This window comes from Serinus canaria, chromosome 26 (assembly GCF_022539315.1).
Source record: "Serinus canaria isolate serCan28SL12 chromosome 26, serCan2020, whole genome shotgun sequence".
Lineage (NCBI taxonomy): Eukaryota > Metazoa > Chordata > Aves > Passeriformes > Fringillidae > Serinus > Serinus canaria.
The window spans coordinates 3786139-3808365 of record NC_066339.1 but is presented as its reverse complement, the minus strand read 5'-3'; the positions used below and the strand labels follow the sequence as shown (position 1 = coordinate 3808365).

The window sequence follows — 22227 nt, the reverse complement described above, 5'->3', positions numbered from 1 at the left end:
ATTGAGCTAAAAAAGGAATGAAATCAGGATTAAAAACTTGGGGATTGGAGCAACCTGGGATAGAGGAAAATGGGGATTGGGGGTGGAATGAGAAGAGTTTTAGGGTCCCTCCTTCTTGAACTCAGTCATGGAATCATCCCATTCCTCCTGGGATGATTCCATGACTGAGTTCAAAGCCATTTCTCTGTATTTTTGCATTAAATCAGTTTAAAATGCTTTCAAGCCACCAAAACTTTCTGCAGGGGGGATCTGCAGAGAGCAGAGCAGGGAAAGAGGACAGGAGGAAATGAGGAACCTCCAGTGTCCCCATCCAACCCAAGCTGGGATTTAAGGGGTTCCAGGTCATCCCGCAGCGCCAGGTCCTTGCAGTGCCCTAAAACCCCAAAACCCTTTTTTCCCAAGGGATTGTGGTGGCCGATCCCAGATTTATGGCATCAAAACATTGAAAAACCTCGAGGAAAAATGACAATAAAACCCCAAGGTGTCGCTTCTCTGCTGTCCCCTAAAAACCCCACGACAGTGAGGGGTTGGCTCCCACTTCTGTAGGAACGGGACTCATCCCAAGCAACGTCGAGATCCCTTAACTTCAACCTCACACACGAGTGACCTCATTGTCCCACCGGGGCCACAGCGAAGTGACAATTCCCTGCCACTCCCAGCACTGGATCCGTGCTCATCCATGCAGGAATTCCAGGACGAGGTTTCCCCTCTGGCCCAGATCCTCAGGGATGTGCCCCGGAAGAATTCCAGGATGAGTCGAGTGCCGTTGGGTTTAAACACCCCCAAAATTCCCTAAAAATGTTGGGAATCTTGGGAAAAATCCATCCAGCCTTAGGCTGAGGTTTCTTCATGCTTAGGCTGAGACCAAAGTGTTTGCACCAGGTTTATGTAATGATTTTGTAAGGTTTTTGTGAGGTTTTTGTACAAATTTTGTAATGTTTTCATAAAGCTTTTTAAGGTTTTTCTGAGGTTTCTGTAAGGATTTTGTCAGGATTTTGTGAGGTTTTGATGAGGCTCAATTAAGATTTTGTAAGTTTTTTTGAGGGTTTTATGGCGCTTCTGTGTTTTCAGGAGGTTTTATCATGTTTTTGTAAGGTCTTTTTTATGGATTTTGTAAGGATTTGTCAGGTTTTTGTAAGGATTTTGTGACTTTTTTGTAAGGTGCTTGTAGGGCTTTTTAAGGTTTTTATGAAGTTTTTATGATGCTTACATGTTTTTATGACATTTTATAAGGGTTTTGCACAGTTCTTAATTTTTTTTGAGGTTTTATAAGGTCTTGGAACAGTTTTTTAATGGATTTTTTGAGGTTTTATAAGGATTTTGTACTGTTTTGTTATGGTTTTTTTTAGGTTTTCTAAGGTTTTGGACAAGTTTTGTTATGGTTTTTTTGAGGTTTTGTAAGGTTTTTGCCCAGTTTTGTTATGGTTTTTTTGAAGTTTTATAAGGTTTTGGGACAGTTTTTTGAGGTTTTTTTGAGGTTTTGTAAGGTGTTTGCCAAGTTTTGTTATGTTTTTTTTTGAGGTTTTGTAAGGTTTTGGCCAAGTTTTGTTATGGTTTTTTTGAGGTTTTGTGAGGTTTTGTAATGTTTTGTAAGGTTTTTGTTATGTTTTTTTGAGGTTTTGTAAGGTTTTTGCCCAGTTTTGTTATGTTTTTTTGAGGTTTTGTAAGGTTTTTGCCCAGTTTTGTTATGTTTTTTTGAGGTGTTGTAAGGTTTTTGCCCAGTTTTGTTATGTTTTTTTGAGGTTTTGTAAGGTTTTTGCACCATTTTGTTAAGTTTTTGAGGTGTTGTAAGGTTTTTGCCAGGTTTTGTTATGTTTTTTTGAGGTGTTGTAAGGTTTTTGCCAGGTTTTGTTATGGTTTTTTTGAAGTTTTATAAGGTTTTGGGACAGTTTTTTGAGGTTTTTTTGAGGTTTTGTAAGGTTTTTGCCCCGTTTTGTTATGGTTTTTTGAGGTTTTGTAAGGTTTTTTGGCCAAGTTTTGTAGGGTTTCTGCCAGGTTTTTGCGATTTCCACGAGCTTTGACCTCTGAGCCGGGCCTAACCCCACTAAAGACTAACTCGTGTTCTAACCTGTCCCCCAGCCGCCAATGGATCGTCCATATGGGACATCAGAGCCATGGCGAACAGTAACTGGGCAAACATCACCTGGAGCCACAATTTCTCGGCAGGAACTGACTTTGTGGTTAAGTATATCACCAGTAAGCATCAGATCGCGTGGGGACTCTACGGGGTGGCGCTGCCCTTAGAGATCCTGCCAGCTCCCGCCCTTGCCTTGGATTGAATTCCATGATTCCGTGGAAAAAAAAAATAAATAAAATAGAGGGGAAAACACGGTGGTTGTGGTGGTTCTCCAGGGGTTCCCTCTCCGTGCGCCGACGGCCGTGGGGTTTGATGATCTTTGGGAATGTCGAGGTCAATGGGAAGAGGTGGAGAACAGAGAGGAAAATGAAATTGACGGGAATTTGGAAGATGGGGTTCCTGAACCTGGAGTTGGCAGAATCCTCTAAGATCCCAAACCTCCTCCTCGGTGTTCCTTAGCGTTGTACGGCTCCGCCCTGGGCTGGAAGCAGAGCCGGGATCTCTGGGTTTGGTGCCGGTTTAGGGAGATGTTTTTGTCTTGTTGGTTATTTGGGGTTTCTGGAGAGGCAGTGCCGGCTGCTGCTCATCCCTGAGTTTATTTCCCAGCCCTCCCATCCCCTGCTGTGCTGGTCAGAATCCTGAAATTGTAATTCCAGGCAGGAAACCCCTTCCTGCCATTCCAGCTTCCCTCAGGAGATGACCTTGAACTGTTCTTGAAATGATTCCCTGTGCAAAGCAGTGCCTGGTCTCCAAAATTCCCATATTTCAGGATATGCATGAGCTTGCCAGGCCCTAAATCCCAAATATCCCAGCTCCCAACCCACCCCTATTTTTTCCCAGTCACTGGGAAGCACAAGGAGCAAGCCCAGGTGTTGAATCCATGCAGCAGCATCAGTTCCTTGGGATTCCCCCTCCAGGATTTGGCTGAGGGAGGAAATCTTGAAGATTTCAGCCCTTTCTGGACAGCCGTGGTTGTCCACCCCTTTTTGGTGGCATTTGATGGAATAAAACCTCAAAGCCACAATTCTCAGCGGGTAATGACCCCAGCAGCAGCTCCTTGTCCCCAGGGCAGTGACCCCAAACCAGCAGCTCCCTGTCCCCAGGGCAGTGAGCCCAAACCAGGAATTCCTTGGCTTTGGTACTGGCCCCAAACCAGCAGCTCCTTGACTCCGGTACTGACCCCAAACCAGCAGCTCTATGTCCCTCATTTCCACTCAATCCCAGGGATTTTACAGTGCCTTGTCTGCAGTATCATGACCCCAAACCAGCAGCTCCTTGTCCCAGTACCGACCCCAAACCAGCAGTTCCTTGTCTCAGCACTGACCCCAAACCAGCAGCTCTTTGTCTCAGTACCGACCCCAAACCAGCAGCTCCTTGTCTAAGTACCGACCCCAAACCAGCAGCTCCTTGTCTCAGTACCGGCCCTAAACCAGCAGCTCCTTGTCTCAGTACCGACCCCAAACCAGCAGTTCCTTGTCTCAGCACTGACCCCAAACCAGCAGCTCCTTGTCTCAGTACCGACCCCAAACCAGCAGCTCCTTGTCTCAGTACCGACCCCAAACCAGCAGCTCCTTGTCCCAGTACCGACCCCAAACCACAGCTCCCTGTCCCAGGAGCCATGTCATTCCCGGCCAGCTCCCAGGGCCAGCCCCGCGCCTGGGCCGCAGTGTCCCCGCTGTCCCCGCGGGGTGTCCGGGCGGGGTTTGATGTGCGGTTTCTGTTCCCCAGGTAACAAGACAGAGAAATCAATCCCCGTTAAGGCTCAGGGCCCGTCCTCGGTGCAGCTGGCGGATCTGACGCCGGGGATGATGTACAAGCTGTGGGTGTTCCCCATATGGTCCCACCCCAGCGAGCACTCGTACATTACCTTTACCACCAGCTCAGGTGAGACAGGCGTCGGCCGCGTGTCCCCAGAGTGTCCCCGGCGTGTCCCCAGCATGGCCCCGGCATGGCCCCGGCATGGCCCCGGCATGGCCCCACCATCCCCACGGTGCTTTGGCCATGGCTGCATGGAAATCCCTCATCCCACCGCCCTCAACTCAGGGGTTGCTCGGCGTTGCATGGAGGACGAGAATCTCAGGAAGGAATGGAGATCCCTTTGGATGGGGATCCTTTGGATGGAGATTCCTCAGGATGGGGATCCTTTGGATGGAGATTCCTCAGGATGGGGATCCTTTGGATGGAGATTCCTCAGGATGGGGAATCCCTTTGGATGGGGATCCCCTTGGATGGAGATTCTCAGGATGGGGATCCCTTTGGATGGAGATCCCTTTGGATGGGGATCCCTTTGGATGGAGATCCTCAGGATGGGGATCCCCTTGGATGGAGATCCTCAGGATGGGGATCCCTTTGGATGGAGATCCCTTTGGATGGGGATCCCCTTGGATGGAGATTCTCAGGATGGGGATCCCTTGGGATGGGGATCCCTTTGAATGGGGATTCTTTGAATGGAGATCCTCAGGATGGGGATCCCTTTGGATGAGGATCCCTTTGGATGGAGATCCTCAGGATGGGGATCCCTTTGGATGAGGATCCCTTTGGATGGAGATCCTCAGGATGGGGATCCCTTTGAATGGGGATTCTTTGAATGGAGATCCTCAGGATGGGGATCCCTTTGGATGAGGATCCCTTTGGATGGAGATCCTCAGGATGGGGATCCCTTTGAATGGGGATTCTTTGGATGGAGATCCTCAGGATGGGGATCCCTTTGGATGAGGATTTCTTTGGATGGGGATCTCTTGGGATGGGGATTCCTTGGAATGGAGGGAAGGAAGGAGAGCGCATTCACGTTGTCACAGCCTCTGCTTGCGGCCCCTTCGTGCCCGTTGGGACTCTGGGGGACAATGAGGTGTCACTGATGGGATGCAGGATCGGGAGTGGGAATGTGCTGATGGCACAAGAGTATCCCTAGGGGTTTCCATACTCCTGGGATGTTTCCTCGGGCACTTTGTGTGGAATTTTCAAGGCTTTGTATCCGTGTGGTTTCCACATTTTCCTGGTTTTGGATTCCCCCATTTCCTACCCGGCTCCAGACGCTCCCTCCTTTGTCCCACAGGAGCTTTGTAGGTTTGTAAAACTCTGCTGTTCCCTCCCGAGGATTCCCAGTAAATCCAAAGAGCCCTAAATCCCTTCATATCCCCCCGGGGCTTTTCCAAAGGGATCTGTGCTCAGCTCCTGTCAATTCCACTCTGCTGGAATTCCACAGAGCAGGAAACACTGGAGCAGCCTCCCTGAGACTGTTGTAGGTAGAGGTGGGGATTTCCAAGGAGTTAAAATGGTTTTGCTCGGCTCCAGCTGTGGGATGGGAAACTCTGGCGATTTCCAGGCCCTGCCAGGAATGGCAAAAGGAAAATGGGAATCTCAAAGAGAGAGAGCTGCGGGAATTGGGGAGCAGCGCTCCCCACACCCCCTGTGAGCAGCCAAAATTGTCAGAAAATCTGGAATATCACCAGGCAGGGACAGATGGCAGCTGCTGATGTTCCATGGAATTACGTTGGAAAAGCCTCTGCCATCACTGAGCGCCACCATTCCCTGGCACTGCCAAGGCCACCGTGTCCCCAAGTGCCACATCCAGGTGGTTCTGGAGTGTCCTACCCTGCTCAATGCTGACAAACCCCCAGCCAGGGCTGCCCTTGGCTCTGTCCCCAGGCTGCTCTGGGACTGAGTGGATCCATGGCACAGCAGCCCCTGGAATATTCTGGTCCCATCAGAGCTGATTTTGGACCCAGACCCCTCCCAGCACAGCTCCAGTTTGGAGTTCAATCCCCAATTTTGTTTCTCTTTCCGGATCTTTTCCTGAGTCCGAAATCTCCATCAGCTCCTGCCCTCCCATGGGAGTTATCCTTATGGATAATGATTTTATCTCTCTAAATAATCATTTTATCCCTCTGGAAAACCAATCCCAACCTGGACCCGCCTCTTTTCCTTCCTCCCCTGATTTTCCCCCCATTTGGGACCCGTGGGGGGATGGAGGCGACAGCAAGTGGCCGGGCATCATTAAAAAAACAGCAAAACAAAACCCAAAAAAGCACAATATCCTTGGCTGATTCCTGCTGGGAAGACTCTGCATATATTTTCCATAATTGAGAGGTTCCTACTGATATTTTCATGGAGAATAAGGGATGGAGCCACCTTTATCCCTGGGATTGAGGCTGCTGCTGACCTGAGCCCTGTGGGATGCACGGAGCTGTCGCCTTCCCTGCAGGAATAAACGCTCCACATCCATTTCTTTCCTGGCTGGATGTTGCTGACACAAGTGCCAGACCCCTGCTGACAACCCTATGACATTGGGAATGCTTTGGATAAAAAGGAACCGAGCAGTTTTTGGGGCTTTGGGGTTTTTTTTTTCATATCTTGTAAATCGTTGTTCCAAAGGTTTCTTCAGGCTGGGGGCAGATAAATAAGAAATATTCCCCTGCAGGAGGCTGAGCTCTGATTTCATTCCTGATTAACTGGCAGCTCATTAAGCCAAAAAAAAATTCCTCCCAGGAGCAAAGGGCGCTTGGAAATGACAAAAATAGCGGAGTAGAGAAGGAGGGCTGCTAAATTTTAAATTAATAAATAAATAAATGAGTTTCTCAGCTTATCCAAACACTGGGAAGAGTTTCCAGGGAAGGGAATGGAGATGGGGAAATGTTTGGAGAGTCTTGAGGGAGCTGGGAAGGGTTTGGAGAGTCTTGAGGGAGCTGGGAAGGGTTTGGAGAGTCCTGAGGGAGCTGGGAAGGGGCTGAGCCTGGAGCAAAGGAGGCTGAGGGGGAATTTCTGGCTCTGCACAACTCCCTGCCAGGAGGGGACAGCCGGGGGGGATTTGGGATCTTCTCCCAGGGAACGGGGACAGGAGGAGAGGGAACGGCCTCAGGCTGGGCTGGGGAGGCTCAGGTTGGACATCAGCAGGAATTTCCTCATGGAAAGGGCTGGAAGGGGCTGCCCAGGGGGGTTTGGAGTGCCCATCCCTGGAGGTGGCACCTGGAGGTGGCACTGAGTGCTCAGGGTGGGGATGGGGCACAGCTGGGACTCGGTGATCCCACAGGGATTTTCCACCCTCAGTGATCCCTAGATTGTGGGAATAGGATCACACAGGGCTGCAGCCAGAGGGGACTTTTCACACCCAAAGATTTCTTTTGCAGTTCAGGAAAAAAAAACTCGGTGGAGCTGAGCTCTGCTCCTGGCACGTCAATGATGACTCTGAGCTAACGAATATTCTGCCACGAAATTATCATTAATTATTTTTTAAAAAAGGCTCTGCAGCTGCAATTCCAATCAGGACCTGTCGTATCCTGCAGCTGTTTTCCATTTTCCCTCGAGGTTGGCCTCACCTTAAATCAAATCACAAATTCCCCTGGCACAGCCAAGGGCTTCAAACCTTCCTTCCTGACAGTCACTCTTTACTCCAAACCCGCCTTTGCAGGGACTTTGATTTGGTTCTCAAGTGTTGCTTTTTTGGGAAGGGTGGATTTATCCCCCTTTTTTGGGAAGGATGGGAATTTTCCCCTCACCTACAGGCAGTGCCCCCATCCTCCTGTGAGATCTCCTGGGGACTCGGGTTTCAAATCCTCCCTCCTTTCCCAACCCAGCTCCAACTCCCATCCCACCTCTCAGGCTTCTCTGGAATTCCATGTTTTGAAGACCTCCTTGTTTCTCCCTGGAAAAATCCCATCCCATCGCTGTTCATGGAATTTTTCCATCTCCAGACTTCCCAGCAAATCTTCCTTCCCCTTCCTTCCCCAACACTCGGATTATTGAATCCATTTCTTTGTCATCATCTCATCCTCTCCATCTAAATGCTCATCCTCGAGGACTCTGGAATTCAGGCTGGGATTGAGGAAATGTGGGATTTGACAGTGTTGGAGCCAGAGGAACCATCAGGCAGCTCCTTCCCCTCTCGGTGCTGCCCAAAATCCCCAAAATATTCCGGGTTCAGCATCACCTCTTGTCCAGAGATTCTCCTCCGTGTCATCCTCCTCTTGTCCTGGTTCACCTGCAATTCCCTGCATTCCATCCCGAGGAAAACACTTCTTCTCTTGGCCTCAATTCCGATGGAACAAGAGCAGTTTGGTCCCTCAAATTTTGTGGGTTAGGAATTTTTGCCAATCCAACCCATTTTTCCCATCGCTGCCTCCCTTCCAAGATCCTTCCTCTCTGAACATATTAAGGGAGGGCTGCTCCCTGCTTTCTTTATCCCTCTTTTTCCTCACCAGATCTTCAGGATTTTCAGGATCTCCTGCCCATCTCCATTCCCAACCCCATCCCAGTCACCTTGGCTCTCCCACATTCCCACCGGGAACGCTTTGGTTTTCCCTCAGCTTGGATCAACCCAGCCCCTCTGCCCTGCTGAAGGTTATTTTCTCCTCTGCCTCGCTGAATTCCAAGGAGAGGCTGGAAAAGGCGGCCTTGGAGCTATTTTTAGGCCGTGGATTTGTCTGTCTGACCGTGTGGGAGAGCTGCGAGCCGGGAGTCGGGGAATGGCAGAGAGGACACGGGAGCTGGAGGATGGGAACAGGCTTGGAATTAATCCCATCAACAGGAGCCTTGGGAAGGCACTGGAAGCAGGAATTTGCTCCATCCAGGAGAAAACACTTGGAGCTATCAGACCGCTCTATGCTCCAGTTCATCCCAGTTCATCCCAGTTCAAGGCTGCCAATGAACCCTCTGGGCTCAGCAGTTCCCTGATGAAAATCCCTGGACACCAGGGTTGGATCCGTGGCATTCCTGTTGGCATTCCAAGGAATTCCCACTTGTTCCCAGGTCTGAAGGGGCTTCCACCAGGCCCTCCCCAGCCCTGAGAGCCTCGGTCGCCACCAGAGGCAGCAGGAGATGGGTGGTGGTGGCAGAAGAGCCACCTCTGTCACCTCTGCAGGGACACCAGTTCATCCCAGTTCATCCCAGTTCATCCCTGCTCATCCCTGTTCAAGGCTTCCAATGAACCCTCAAACCTCAGCAATTCCCTGATCCAGCATTGCTGCCCGAAATCCCAGGGCAGCAGGACTTGGGAATGTTTCTCTTGGATCTTCCAGCACCCAGGGCAGTTTTCAAATTCCATCAAATTCCTTCCCCAGCTTCCTTCACCTTTTTTTTTTTTTTTTTTTTTTTTGCAATTCCCTTTTCCCAGGTTTTCCTTTCTGTTGGGCCCCTTCGCTGTTTGTGGCTCCTGATAAAACTGATTTTATTTTCCACCGCAAAAGAAAAGAAAAATATGAAAAAAAAATCACCAAAAAAATACCCCAAACCCCCAAAAAACTACAGAAAAAAACCCATCAAAACCACCAATAAAACACCAAAACCAACTAAAGCATTATGGAAAAATCTCAAAAAAAACCCACAAAAAACCCCAAAGAAACACCAAGAAAACACCACAAAAACCCCACCAAAAATCACCAATAAAACACCAAAAAACCACCAAAGAAACACCAAGAAAACACCACAAAAACCTGCCAAAAATCACCAATAAAGCACCAAAAAACAACCAAGAAAACACCAAAAAACACCAAAAAAACACAAATCCCTGCACTACAACCTCACCCACACTCCCAAACCAAAGAAAATTCCTGAACCAGCGCCCTGAATTCCTCTTCCTCCATTCCCTGCACGGTTTGCTCCGTTCCTTAGGAATATTTTCCCCCTTTTTCCGCAGCCTACACCAAGAACCAGGTGGACATCGCCACGCAGGGCTGGTTCATCGGCCTCATGTGCGCCATCGCCCTCCTGGTGCTCATCCTCCTCATCGTCTGCTTCATCAAGAGGAGCCGCGGCGGGAAGTACCCAGGTGAGGGTGGGAATGGGCATTCCCAGGATTTCAGTCGGTCTGGGGTTCTTGGGGATCGTCCGGTGGTGGGGAATACCCAGGTGAGAGTGGGAATGGGAAATCCCAAATCTTAAATGGGTGTGACATCATCCAGTGGTGGGGAATATCCAGGTGAGAGTGGGAATGGGAAATCCCAAATCTTAAATGGGTGTGACATCATCCAGTGGTGGGGAATATCCAGGTGAGAGTGGGAATGGGCATCCAGTAAAGTCCAAATCTGTGGGGAAATCCAGTGGTGGGGAATATCCAGGTGAGAGTGGGAATGGGAAATCCCAAATCTTAAATGGGTGTGACATCATCCAGTGGTGGGGAATATCCAGGGGAGAGTGGGAATGGCCATTCCCAAGGGTTAAACAGTCCAATATCCTTGGGGATCATCCAGTGGTGGTGGGGAATATCCAGGTGAGAGTGGGAAGGGGAAATCCCAAAATTTAAATGGGTATGACATCATCCAGTGGTGGGGAATATCCAGGGGAGAGTGGGAATGGGAAATCCCAAAATTTAAATGGGTGTGACATCATCCAGTGGTGGGGAATATCCAGGTGAGAGTGGGAATGGCCATTCCCGAGGTTTCAGCAGGTCCAGGATTCTAAGGGTGAAGCCAGTTGGGGAATATCCAGGTGGGAGTGGGAATGGCCATTCCTGAGGGTTAAACAGGTTCAGGATCCTTGGGGATCATCCAGTCCTGGCAATAGCCAGGTGAGGGCAATCCCTTTGGAACCCTTTTTAAACCTCTCACAAACCCTTTGTAACCCCTTTGTAACCCCTTTGTAACCCCTTTGTAACCCCTTTGTAACCCTTTCCAAGCTCTCCCCGGGTGCAGCTTTCACCTCTCCGAGCTCTTCCCCCTCAGAGACCCCCAGGACCCTTCCCCAGCTCCTCCCCATTCCCAAACCCTTCAATCCTTACTGGTTTAACTGGGAGGGGGGCTCTGCTCCTTCGCAGTGCGGGACAACAAGGACGAGCACCTCAATCCCGAGGACAAGAACGTGGAGGACGGATCCTTCGACTACAGGTAGGACCCCGTGGAATGTCTGACCCCACCCCGTCAGCCCCTCCCCCACCATCACAACCCCCACCCTGTGGTGCCACAAATCCCCCCTGGAACGATCCCTGTCCCCCCTTTCCTCCTCCCGCCGCCTTCCCGCTGTAATTCCCGAAGGAAACGGCTCCTGAAACGTTGCCGGAGCCGCCAGGTTGTGGGGTTCCACCTCCTCTTCCTGGGATTCTGGAATCAGCGACCTTGGACAGCTCCCAGCAGGAGTAAAGCAACCTTAACGGAACTTCTGACACATAAAATCCCAAAAAACACCCCAAAAACCCAGAGTCTGCAGCAGCCTTAGGGAATTTCTGGAGTATCCTAAAGGAGAAATGCCTAAAATTCCATTGGGATCAGGCTGGATAGAGCTGGGATTCTGGGATCAGCTCCCTGGGATGGCTCCCACCAGGAGCAGAGTGACCTTAATGGAACTTCCAACACATAAAATCCCCAAAATCACCCAAAAACCTGGACTCTGTAGCAGCCTGATGGTATTTCTGAAGCACCCCAAAGGAGGATCCATGGGAGAAATGCCCCAAAATTCCATTGGGAGCAGGCTGAGCAGAGCTGGGATTCTGGGATCAGCTCCCACCAGGAGCAGAACAACTTTTATAGAACTCCTGGCAAGAAAAACCCCACAAAACCCCCCAAAACCCCAAATTTTGTGGCAGCCTGAGGGTAGTTCTGCAGTCTCACCCCACAGCTCAGCCCCTGTCCTTCCCATAAAGGAACATCCATGGGAGAAATGCCCCAAACTCCGTAGGGATCAGCCCTGGAAGCGGGAAAGGGGAATGATTTGGGGTCTGCCTGTGCTCCAGCCCCACACAATCCCACAAAAACCCCCTGAGGGCTCCAGCAGGGATTCAGCCGGAACCTCTCTGACTGCCCCGGCTCCATCCCGCTCTTTGCACGCAAATGTCACCCCTAAAGAGCAGCAGAGCCTTTTTCCCTCCAGGAAATCTCCTGGGATGTGTCAGAAAGGGACAGGAGCTTCCCAAACATTCCCAGCTCTCTGTGATCCCTCGGGATCAGGAGCAGGTCTCACTCTCAGGGCTCACCCAGCAGCCGAGGGGATTTGGGACATTTTAATTTGAATTCCTTAAAGAATTAAAATTCCTTTTCCCACCTGAGCTGCAGACAAAACCCGGTGGGAATTTTTCCTCCTCCTTTAAACCAGGGGTTGATTGAATCCCGTGTTATTCCCAGCATGGGAAGAATGGGTTTGGGATTCAGGAAAGGATGGAGTAAGAATGGATTCTGCCAGAAGATTTAGGGGTAAAAAAAATGAATCAGAAACAGAGCCAGGGATCACATTAATTTCATCAGAGGCACAGAAACTCCATTTCAGAGGGATTTTTTTATTCCAAAGGATTCCATAAAGATCCCCAGACTCCCAAAAAAACATGGAATACAAGCAAGATTTTGTAGGGAAAGGCTGGCATTCCTTAACACCCTAAACAACCCCCAGGGCCAACACCTTCCTCCCCTCCCTGCCGCTCAGCGCTTCCAGGGCTGGCCAAAAATTCCACCTGGGAATATTTGGGATGCTCCCTTTGGATTCCATTCTGGGTCAGGGAAAGCAGCAGGGGAGGAAGGAGCCCAGCCTGGTCCTGCTGGAGGTTTTGGGGTCACACCCATCCCTTCCCAAGGCAGGATTTTTTGGGGCATTCCTGAGACGGGAATGAGCCATAAGCAGGAGAGAGCCTGGCCCCAGATGGTGATTCCAGTCAGGATAGGGAGCCTCGTGCTTCCCAGATTTGTGGGGTGGTTGGTGGGAAGCCTGAACCCCCCATTTCCCACAGGGATTCCCACAGGGATTCCCACAGGGATTCCCACAGGGATTTCCCCAGGCCCAGCTTCTGGCAGCACTCCCGGATTTCCTCTCTCTCCTTCTCCAGAGCCCACAAAGGGAGGTCCAGCCACCCCCTCCTGGCCCCATCCACCATTCCCGAGGCAAATCCCAGGCCAGGCACCTTCCCACTCCAAAGGGAATCCAAACTCTTGGAATGGCTGGCAGAAATCCCCTGGCACCATCCAAGGGGAAGGATTGGGGTGAATCCTTCATCCTTCTGCTCAGATGGAGCTCTGACTTTGATGGACAATCCCATTCCCAAAATTTCCAAGGGCAAGGCAGGAGTCAGTGGAAGGACAATAAAAGGAGGACAATAAAACTCTGGGATGGAGTCCATGGAGTTTTATGGACCAAATAAAGTGTGAAAAAAACTCAATCTAATAAGAACAACCAAAAAAAAAAAAAATCCTACAACCCATAAACCCACCAACTTTCCTCCTCCTGAGGAACACCAGGATTCCTGGAGAATTCCAGGAAGTTTCCCTCTGGGAGGCAGAAGGGAAGGTGAAGCTGGAGGCTGGAGCTGTTGGCTGATGGAGCTCGGGGCTGACTGCGGGGCCGGGCTCCGGGAGGGGCAGCATTTAGGATTTCAGGGAAGGGCAGGAATTGAGCCCATCCCGGCTCCCGTCCCCTCCTCCCCATGGCATGGCTGCTGTGCCCTCGTCACCCTCACGTCCCCAGCGCCCCGTGCATGCCACTCTCCGTGCTCCTCATCCCTAGATCCCGGCACATCTCCCCGCTCTGATCTCGGGATAATGGTGTTCCCAAGCAGGGAAGCTCCTTCCCAGGCCAGGACCATTATCCATGGACAAGGTTCCATGCCAGCACCGGTGCCTCATTATACCAAATGTTCCCTGCTGCCCCAGGGAGGCAGCTTGGAACTCTGGATGCTGGGAAGGGGATTTAGGGTTGGGATTTCCAGTCAGGATTTCCAGGAAAAGGGCGCACGTGACACAGAGCAGGCAGTGCTGCTTGAGGAGGGGACATCTCTGCAGGCAGCCAGAGGGGAGGACACAGAACAGTCCCAGGAGCCTCGTGAGGAAGGAAAGCTCTGGAAAAGCTCTGGGAAGGCGCAGGTTTATCCACAGGGCCATTCCAAGGAATCCCAGCCGGACTCTGGGGTAACCCAGCCACCCTTGTGCTGCAGCACACGGCTCCCCAGAGCCACCACTGTGCCCTGGACACCACCCAGCCCTTCTTGGACAACTCTTTCCATGCTGGGATGGCTTCCAAGGAGGCTGATCCCACCTGGAATGGCCCTCCCTGCTCCATTTGGTATAACGAGGCGACAATTCCCTTTTTTTTTTGGATTTTTTGGGTCGTAGCACTCCCCCTGTGAATGCAGAACCTCCTCATTTCTCTCTCTGATCAGGCTCTTTCTGCTTCTCTCTGTTTTATTCCCATTCCTTCTCCTCCTTTTCACCTGGTCTATCCACATGGACCGTGAAGGTCTCTTGAAAGGTAGGACCTCGTGCTGCCAGAAGTCCGGCACATTCCGCTTTTTTGGGAATTTTGTTTTCCTTCCTTCCTTCCTTCCTCCCGTTGATTTCTTCACGGCCAAAACTCCCCTGTCCCAGTTCCCACGTCCCTGCCTAACACATTCAACCAGATCCCTCTAATTCCCGCTGCCATCGGGGCTTCTGGAGACTCAGATCCTGCTTGGAATTGCTCCCTGAGCTGGGTGCACCCCCCAAATCCAGCCAGGCCCCCCCCAGCTCCAGCTGCTGATCCCTTCTGGTGGAGCAGGATTAAACTTGGGAATGCACGTGGGATCAAGAAAAAAAACTATGGATTTTCAAGGGAAAACTGTGTTTTTTCAAGGAAAAACTGTTGTTTTCCAAGAAAAAGTGTGTCCCAGGGGATGGGGACGAGGGACATGAGCCAGAACTGCTGGATCCCGTCCAAGTGCCCACTCTTAGTCCTGAAAATCCTCCCTCTGGCTCCAGCCTCCCCTTCTTCCCGATGATTTATGGGATTCAGGAGAGCATTTCCCACGTGATTCCCATCTGGGCACTCCCAGAAATCCATTTGAACAGGGTTAGATCCCATCAGGAGCTGACGGAAAACCGCTGCTCGCTCCTAACGCACTAACGGGATAAACGGCCTTGGAGAGAGGTAAAACCAGCGGGAATTCCCTGGCAATGCATTCCCACTGGGAATTTGGTGCTACAACCCCTCAGGTAGGGATGATCCAGCTCCAGATTTGGCTTGAGCTGCCCCCCAAAGTTTGGGAAGGGGAGTTGGGAATCGAGGATCTGCGTTTTGCCGCTCTCCACTCCGCGTTTTTGGGGCTTTCTAACCAGTCCTGCTTCCTCACCAAATTATTCCTCCTTTTTTTCCCTCCCAAAAAAAAGCTGCTTCCAGAGCTAACAAATTAATTTTTTTTTTTTGTTGTGATGCCAAGTTAATAGGGAGTCTCAAATATTGGGGTTGGGTTATGATGGAATTCCCAAAGCGCTGATCCAAGGAAAGGCTCGGTAGGATCCCGAATTCCTCGCCCACTTCAGGGAGCTGATAAATCCCATGGAATGAGGAAGAATGAATCCCAAGGAATGAGGGAGAATTAATGCCTTGCCCTGCTCAAGAGCCCAAGAAAAGTGCAAAAAACAAAAAAAAATCCCTAAATTTTCCCCAATTTTAAGGAATGGAGTGGAGCGAGCCTGGCAAATCCCAAGCTAAAAAAAAAACAACTGGAAAAAGACAGGAATGGAGGTGGGAGGACAAATATTTCAGGGATATCTTCAGGAATATTCCACAATTTGCATGAATTGTTGATATAAAAATTAACTTTTATATCAATTTAGAACAATCCACTCTCATCCTTCCCAAAATATCTCAATTGATGGGATACCAGTCCCTGCCCTCCAAGGAAAAACAGCTTTTCCCTGATTAGATTTTGGTTAAAAGGAATTCTTTAAAGTGATTTTTTTTCCCTTTTGGGTCAAACTCTTTATTTTTAAGTGACCTGGCTTTTAGTGAAAAGGAGGAAAACCCAGACTGAGCAAGGAAAAACGCCCAGAAATAAACTGGGAAAGGGAAATTCCCAGGAGTTTTGGAAGCTGCACAAAACTTGGCATCCTGAAAGTGTCCCCTCGCAATGTTCCCCATTGCATGTGTTTTTTTCCAAGGAAAAACTGTGGTTTCCAAGAAAAAAACTGCATTTTTTTCAAGGAAAAACTGCATTTTTTCAAGGAAAAAACTCTGTTTTCAAGAAAAAATGCGATTTTTCAAGGGGAACTGTTTTTTCAAGGAAAAACTGCATTTTTTTTCAAGGTAAAACCATGTTTTCCAAGAAAAAAAAATGTGGTTTTTTTCAAGGGAAAAACTGTGTTTTCTCAAGGAAATTTGGGGACAAACCACTCAACCAGGTCACCAAAGGTGGCTAAAACTCTGAGAGAGAAAGAACCCAAGGGAAGAATATTCCTGATGTTCATCCAGACCCATTGATCCAAGTTTTGGGTGGAGTATTGAGGTTAAGAAATCTAGGGCAGGAAATCAAGGTTAAAAACCTGAGATTTAGAAACGGAGAGTGAGAAACTGAGATTAATGAACTGAGGTTAAAAATCTTGGAATTTAGAAATGGAGAGTAAGAAATTAAATTTAAGAAACTGAGAGAAAGAAATTGAGAGTAAGAATTTGAGAGTAAAAAATTGTAAGTAAGAAATCAAGGTTAAGAAATGATGGTTAATAAATGAGGTTAAGAAATTTAGATTTAGAAATTATGATTAAAGAATCGAGGGAAAGGAAACGAGGAAATCGAGGCCTAAGAAATCTGAGATGAGGAAAATGAGGCGAAGAAATTTGATTTCTGAGCTGAAAAATCACAAAATTGGGTGTTCAGAGATCCCAACCACCTCCACCTCCCACACCCCCCAACACCCAGATGAGCCCCCATTACTGAGGGCTCTGCCGAGCCGCGTTCCCGCTGCGGATTGATTTAGGATCTCCATCCCTCGGGGGAAGGTTTTCAGCCCCGTTTCTCAACCCTTGCCGTGTCTGTCTGTCTTCTGCTGCCAGCGATGAAGACAACAAACCTCTTCCCAACAGCCAGACCTCGCTGGACGGGACGATAAAGCAGCAGGAGAGCGACGACAGCTTGGTGGACTACGGAGAAGGGGGCGAGGGCCAGTTCAACGAGGACGGCTCCTTCATCGGCCAGTACACGGTCAAGAAGGACAAAGAGGAGACCGAGGGCAACGAGAGCTCCGAGGCCACGTCCCCCGTCAATGCCATTTATTCCTTGGCATAGCAAAAACGCCGGGAAAAGCCTCCAGAGCCCGAGGGGTTCGGAGCGGCCGCGGGTTCCGCCGGCAGCCGCCGCCGCCGCCGCCTCCGACAGGAAAGGGAATCGAGCGAGGACTGAAAAAAAACAAAACAAAACAAAACAAAAAAATAGAGAAAAAAATTAAAAATAGCAAAAAAATACCAAAAAAAAAAAAAAGGGGAAAAAAAAAAAAGAAAAATATTCCAACCAACGTGGCAGCCCAGGCGGCCGCCAATGCCATTTATCCTTAGCAAACGAGCCAACGGCAAAGGACGCGCGGGGCGGGAGCCGGAGTGGGAATCGGGGCTGAGCTGGAGGGGCTGGAGGGGAGGAGATGCTCGAGCTGCTCCCCAGTTTGGGGCTGCTCCCCAGTTTGGGGCTGCTCCCCAGTTTTGGGGTTACTCCCCCAGTTTGGGGCTGCTCCCCTGTTTTGGGGCTGATCCCCTGTTTTGGGGTTACTCCCCAGTTTTGGGGTTACTCCCCCATTTTGGGGCTGCTCCTCACTTTTGGGGTTGCTTCCCAGTTGGTGCTCTCCAGCTTTGGGGTTGGTCCCCAGTGTTGGGGTTGAGTCCCAGTTTGGGGTTGCTCCCCAGTGTTGGGGTTGAGTCCCAGTGTTGGGGTTGGTCCCCAGTTTTGGGGTTGTTCCCCAGTCTGGAGCTGCCTCAGGGCCAGTCTGGAGGGGCCCCATGTTGTTCTCGGCTCCCCAAGGCTTTTTTTTTGTTCTTTTAGGAGGGAGCTCCAACTTTTTGGGTTTAATTTTTCCAGGAAGGTTCTGGATCAGAGGGGAAGGGGGAAAGAAATGAAAGAATTCTGGGGAGGGAAGAGGGGTGAGAGGGGCCTGGGCAGAGCAAAGGCATGGAAGGAGGAAAGGGGTGGATTTTGGGGTGAAAACCCCCGGATTTTTGAGCCGTCCATACTCACGGCAGCACCTTGCCCGTAACCTCTCCCAAAAAACACTCCTTCCTGAAAAAAACCTATGCAGGGAAGAGCAGGTCCCCACCACCTCCCTCAGCACCGGGATTTGTCCTTGCTGAGGCTGAGAAAACCCACAGGGAGCTCATCCCCCGTTCCCACGGAGCTCCGGAGCACCCCGGGAGGAGAAGAGGTTGTGGAGGAACTTTTGGGATTTGTGGAAGGACAGGGAAGAGCCTCTCCCCTGCCAAGCCCGGGGTAACAGCACTGCAGAAAAACCTTCTTGGGTTTAAATTTGCTTTGCAGGGATTTTGTGGGGAGCCGCCCCCCACCCCACGCCTGCTTTCTTTCCAAGGCAACTCCATAAATCCAATGTAGCAAAGAGGGCCTGGAAGCAGGAGCGGGATCAGAACAGGACGAGGAGACCAGAATGATGAACGAAAAAATAATCCAAGGATGGATGGAAAAAACCCCCTGGGAGCAGGGGGAGGATTCCCTGAAGGATTCAGGGCCACACCACGAGGAAGGAACACTGGACTGGAACCCCACAACCTCCACGGGCACTGGGATGAACCGGACGCTGTTTTTCCCACTAAACCCCCTCCTCCTTTCTGACAGTGGCCTTTCCCCCCTCCAGCACTCAGCCAAGCCACCGTGGGACCCCCATCCCACCTGGAGACTCCCAGAATTTCAGCGACCCCCCCCCCCCCAACCCCGAGCGCTCCCTCACATGCCTTACACAGCTTGGGACTTGCCGGGGAGTCACTCCAAGGATGCTCTTCCCACTCCGCTTCCGCGCCCCCGACGGCCTTGGATCCACCTGAGCAGTAGGAATGGGATATCTGGGAGCGTTCCCAGCTCTCCCAGCACGGATCAGGGTAAAAGGCAGGGATTCCTGAGGGACTGCATCCCGTGAATCCTCCCACTTCCTGCACTTTTGAAACCAAAGGTACCTTTGAGAAGAGAGAGAGAGATCGGGTTTCCTTGGGAAAAGATGGAATTTTTGGATGGATTTTCCTTTTGTTTTTTGTTTTGGTCCTTTTTTTTTTTTTTTTCCTGAGGAGAATGGAGGTTTTTTTGGATTCGTGCAGTTATTCTTTCTGCTCTGGAGACGTGTCAGTGACAGGGAAACTCCCACTGCTACGGATTGTGGAGAGGGATTTTGCCACATCCCGATGGATCCTGGAAAGAGCCCGGACCGGGGCCAACAGGAGAGATGGATGCAAATTAATCCAATGCAAATGCCTTCCTTAAAATAATAATTATCATTTATCTTGGTCGTCTTCTCTGATAGGTCAAACGTGGGGTGAAGATGGAGCTCGTGGGGTTGGATTTGGTGACCTTAAAAGGTCCCTTCCCACCCGAAACGTTCCATGAAACCAACGGCAAAGGAATTCCAGGGTTCAGGTCAGGATCAAGAGGCAGAGCCCCCTCAAAGAGCTGGGGGAGCTGTCCCAGGGATGTCCCTCATCCGTCACCCCCTGCCAGGACCCTCCAGCGGTGTCCCCTGGCAGGGACGGCCCCGTTGTGACTCTCAGGGTGGACACAGCCATGCCCCAATCCCAGTCCTGCCACCCATCCCCCTTCAGGACAGCGACTCCCAGAATTCCATCCAGCTTTTAGGAAAACACCTCCCTGGCCAAAGGTGACACCGCCCCTGGGATGGGGACAATCCCATTCCCAAAGGTGACACCGCCCCTGGGATGGGGACAATCCCATTCCCAAAGGTGACACCGCCCCTGGGATTGGGACAATCCCATTCCCAAAGGTGACACCGCCCCTGGGATTGGGACAATCCCATTCCCAAAGGTGACACCACCCTTGGGATGGGGACAATCCCATTCCCGAAGGTGACATCGCCCCTGGGATGGGGACAATCCCATTCCCAAAGGTGACATCGCCCCTGGGATGGGGACAATCCCATTCCTAAAGGTGACATCGCCCTTGGGATGGGGACAATCCCATTCCCAAAGGTGACATCGCCCCTGGGATGGGGACAATCCCATTCCCAAAGGTGACATTGCCCCTGGGATGGGGACAATCCCATTCCCAACTCCCAGCTGAGTTTGGGCAACTCCCTGCCCAAGCACCGCTGGGAATGAGAAACAAATCCAGCCTCTGGATCTGGGATCTTCCCAGCACTCCCAGTCCTCGCTGCTGACAGGGACCACAAAGCGCCTCCAAACCTTTGGCAATCAGGCCGGGATTGCTGGAAACGGGTCCGTGTTGGGTGTCCATGATGTGCCATTCCCATGAAAAGCCAAATTCCTGAACCACCCCATCCCTGAGGAAATGTCTCGGCATCCCTCTGGAAAAAGAGGAATGGGAAGGAGCTGGACTCCGCCCAACCTTATCCCAAATTTCCTCATAACATTCCCCAGGTTACTTTGAGTAATGAGAAGAGGGAGGAGATGCAGAGGTGGAGAAACAACTCAGTGTAAGTTACTCACAGCCCTGTCTCAGCTCGGTGTAAGAGTTACTCAACATTTCTAAGGTTTAGCAGAAATTCTGACGTTTATTCAAAATTTCCCGCCTGGAGTTTTGGAACCTAAAGAAAATTCAGGTTAAAAACTCATCCCGAGCTTCTCATCTTTTACTCCTTGAGTAAAGTTCAAGGTTTGCAGGAGGAGAAAAAGCCCTGACCCCAAACTTCCCACAGTGCTCACAGGGTGACCCCACAGCTCCCAAAAAACCAGAGAGGGCTGGGATGAACCCACACCGTGTCCTGGGAGCATCCTTGGAGCAGGGGATGGATGGATGGATGGATGGATGGATGGATGGATGGATGGATGGATGGATGGATGGATGGATGGATGGATGGATGGATGGATGGATGGTGGATGCAGGGATGGATGGATGGATGGATGGATGGATGGATGGATGGATGGATGGATGGATGGATGGATGGATGGATGGATGGATGGATGGATGGATGGATGGATCCTTGGATGGATGGATGGATGATGGATGGATGATGGATGGATGGATGGATGGATGGATGGATGGATGGATGGATGGATGGATGGATGGATGGATGGATGGATGCATGGATGGATGGATGGATGATGGATGGAGGGATGGATGGATGGATGGATGGATGGATGGATGGATGGATGGATGGATGGATGGATGGATCCATGGATGGATGGATGGATGGATGGATGGATGGATGGATGGATGGATGGATCCATGGATGGATGGATGGATGGATGGATGGATGGATCCATGGGATCCATGGATGGATGGATGGATGGATGGATCCATGGATGGATGAAGAATCCGCACAAGGATTTGTGGTGCTGAGGGATCTTCCCCACCCTGATCCTGATCCCATTCCCTGGGAGCTGCTTTGTTGCTCTATCCCCTCTCCAGAGGGGACATCCCGGTCACCTCCTGTCCTGATTCCTGTGGTGGCCCCCAGGGCTAGCAGGGATGCTCCCATTCCCACCGCAGGGACAACGATCCCTCCCGGGATCTGCACAACCTCTCTGGGGCAGGGAACACTCTTCAGCTCTCCAGGAGAAAGAACCCTTTCTTCATCAAGTGTTTAAATCAGGAGCCAACTCCTCATTCAGAAATAAAAAGGGAAGAGCCAGACCCAAAACTCCAGCACCAGACCCCAAATTCCCACATCACACCTCAAATTCCAGAGCCAGAGCCCAAATCCGTGCACCACACCCCAAATTCCAGAGCCAGACCCCAAATCCCAGCACCACACCCCAAATTCCAGAGCCAGACCCCAAATCCCAGCACCACACCCCAAATTCCAGCAGTCTCAGGAGCCGAGCTCAACCCCAAATGTGTAGATTTGTCCTGTTCCTACAACATTCCGAGCCAACTCCACATCCACGTCCTGGAGATGAATCCAGGCTCCATCTCAGTTCCAGGGACCTCCCTGGCACCCAGCCGTGGGACAGCTGACAGGAACACCAGGAATTCGGGATACGGGGACATCGCTGCTCTTCCCTGATCCGGAGGCTGCTCCCATTCTCCCTGAGGTGACACCACAGCTGGAGGCACAGAACCAGCAGGAAAAGCTGGAATTTTGGTCCAGAACCTGAAATCCTGCTTGGAGAAACCCAACCCAACTGGCCATGCTGTCCCTGCTTCCAGCACTGCCCTCCTGGAGGTGACAGATCCCAAATCCAGGCGTCGCCGACGATCCAGGAGATCCAGGAGGGAGAAGGGCAGAGCTGGGCAGCGTCACCCAGGGCCACCACAGCGCTCGCTCTGGCCATGCCACCACCTTTTCCTGGCACATCCCAGCTCCACCACCCAGCCT

The 22227-nt window shown here is 50.9% G+C and overlaps 1 protein-coding gene across 3 annotated transcripts in view; it reads left to right on the top strand.

Moving 5' to 3' along the window:
* Positions 1-17175, top strand: part of NFASC (neurofascin) — a 63074-nt gene extending 45899 nt beyond the window's left edge. For 2 of the 3 annotated variants that reach the window (XM_050984972.1, XM_050984973.1), the window contains 3 exons: positions 9708-9839; positions 10824-10893; positions 16787-17175. In XM_050984972.1, coding sequence (XP_050840929.1) covers positions 9708-9839; positions 10824-10893; positions 16787-17018 — 434 coding nt within the window. In that variant the 3' untranslated portion in view covers positions 17019-17175. Of the gene's footprint in view, positions 1-9707; positions 9840-10823; positions 10894-14218; positions 14231-16786 lie in introns of all 3 variants that reach the window. The other variant, XM_050984971.1, reaches the window with a different exon arrangement.
* The last annotated feature ends 5052 nt before the right edge of the window (positions 17176-22227 follow it).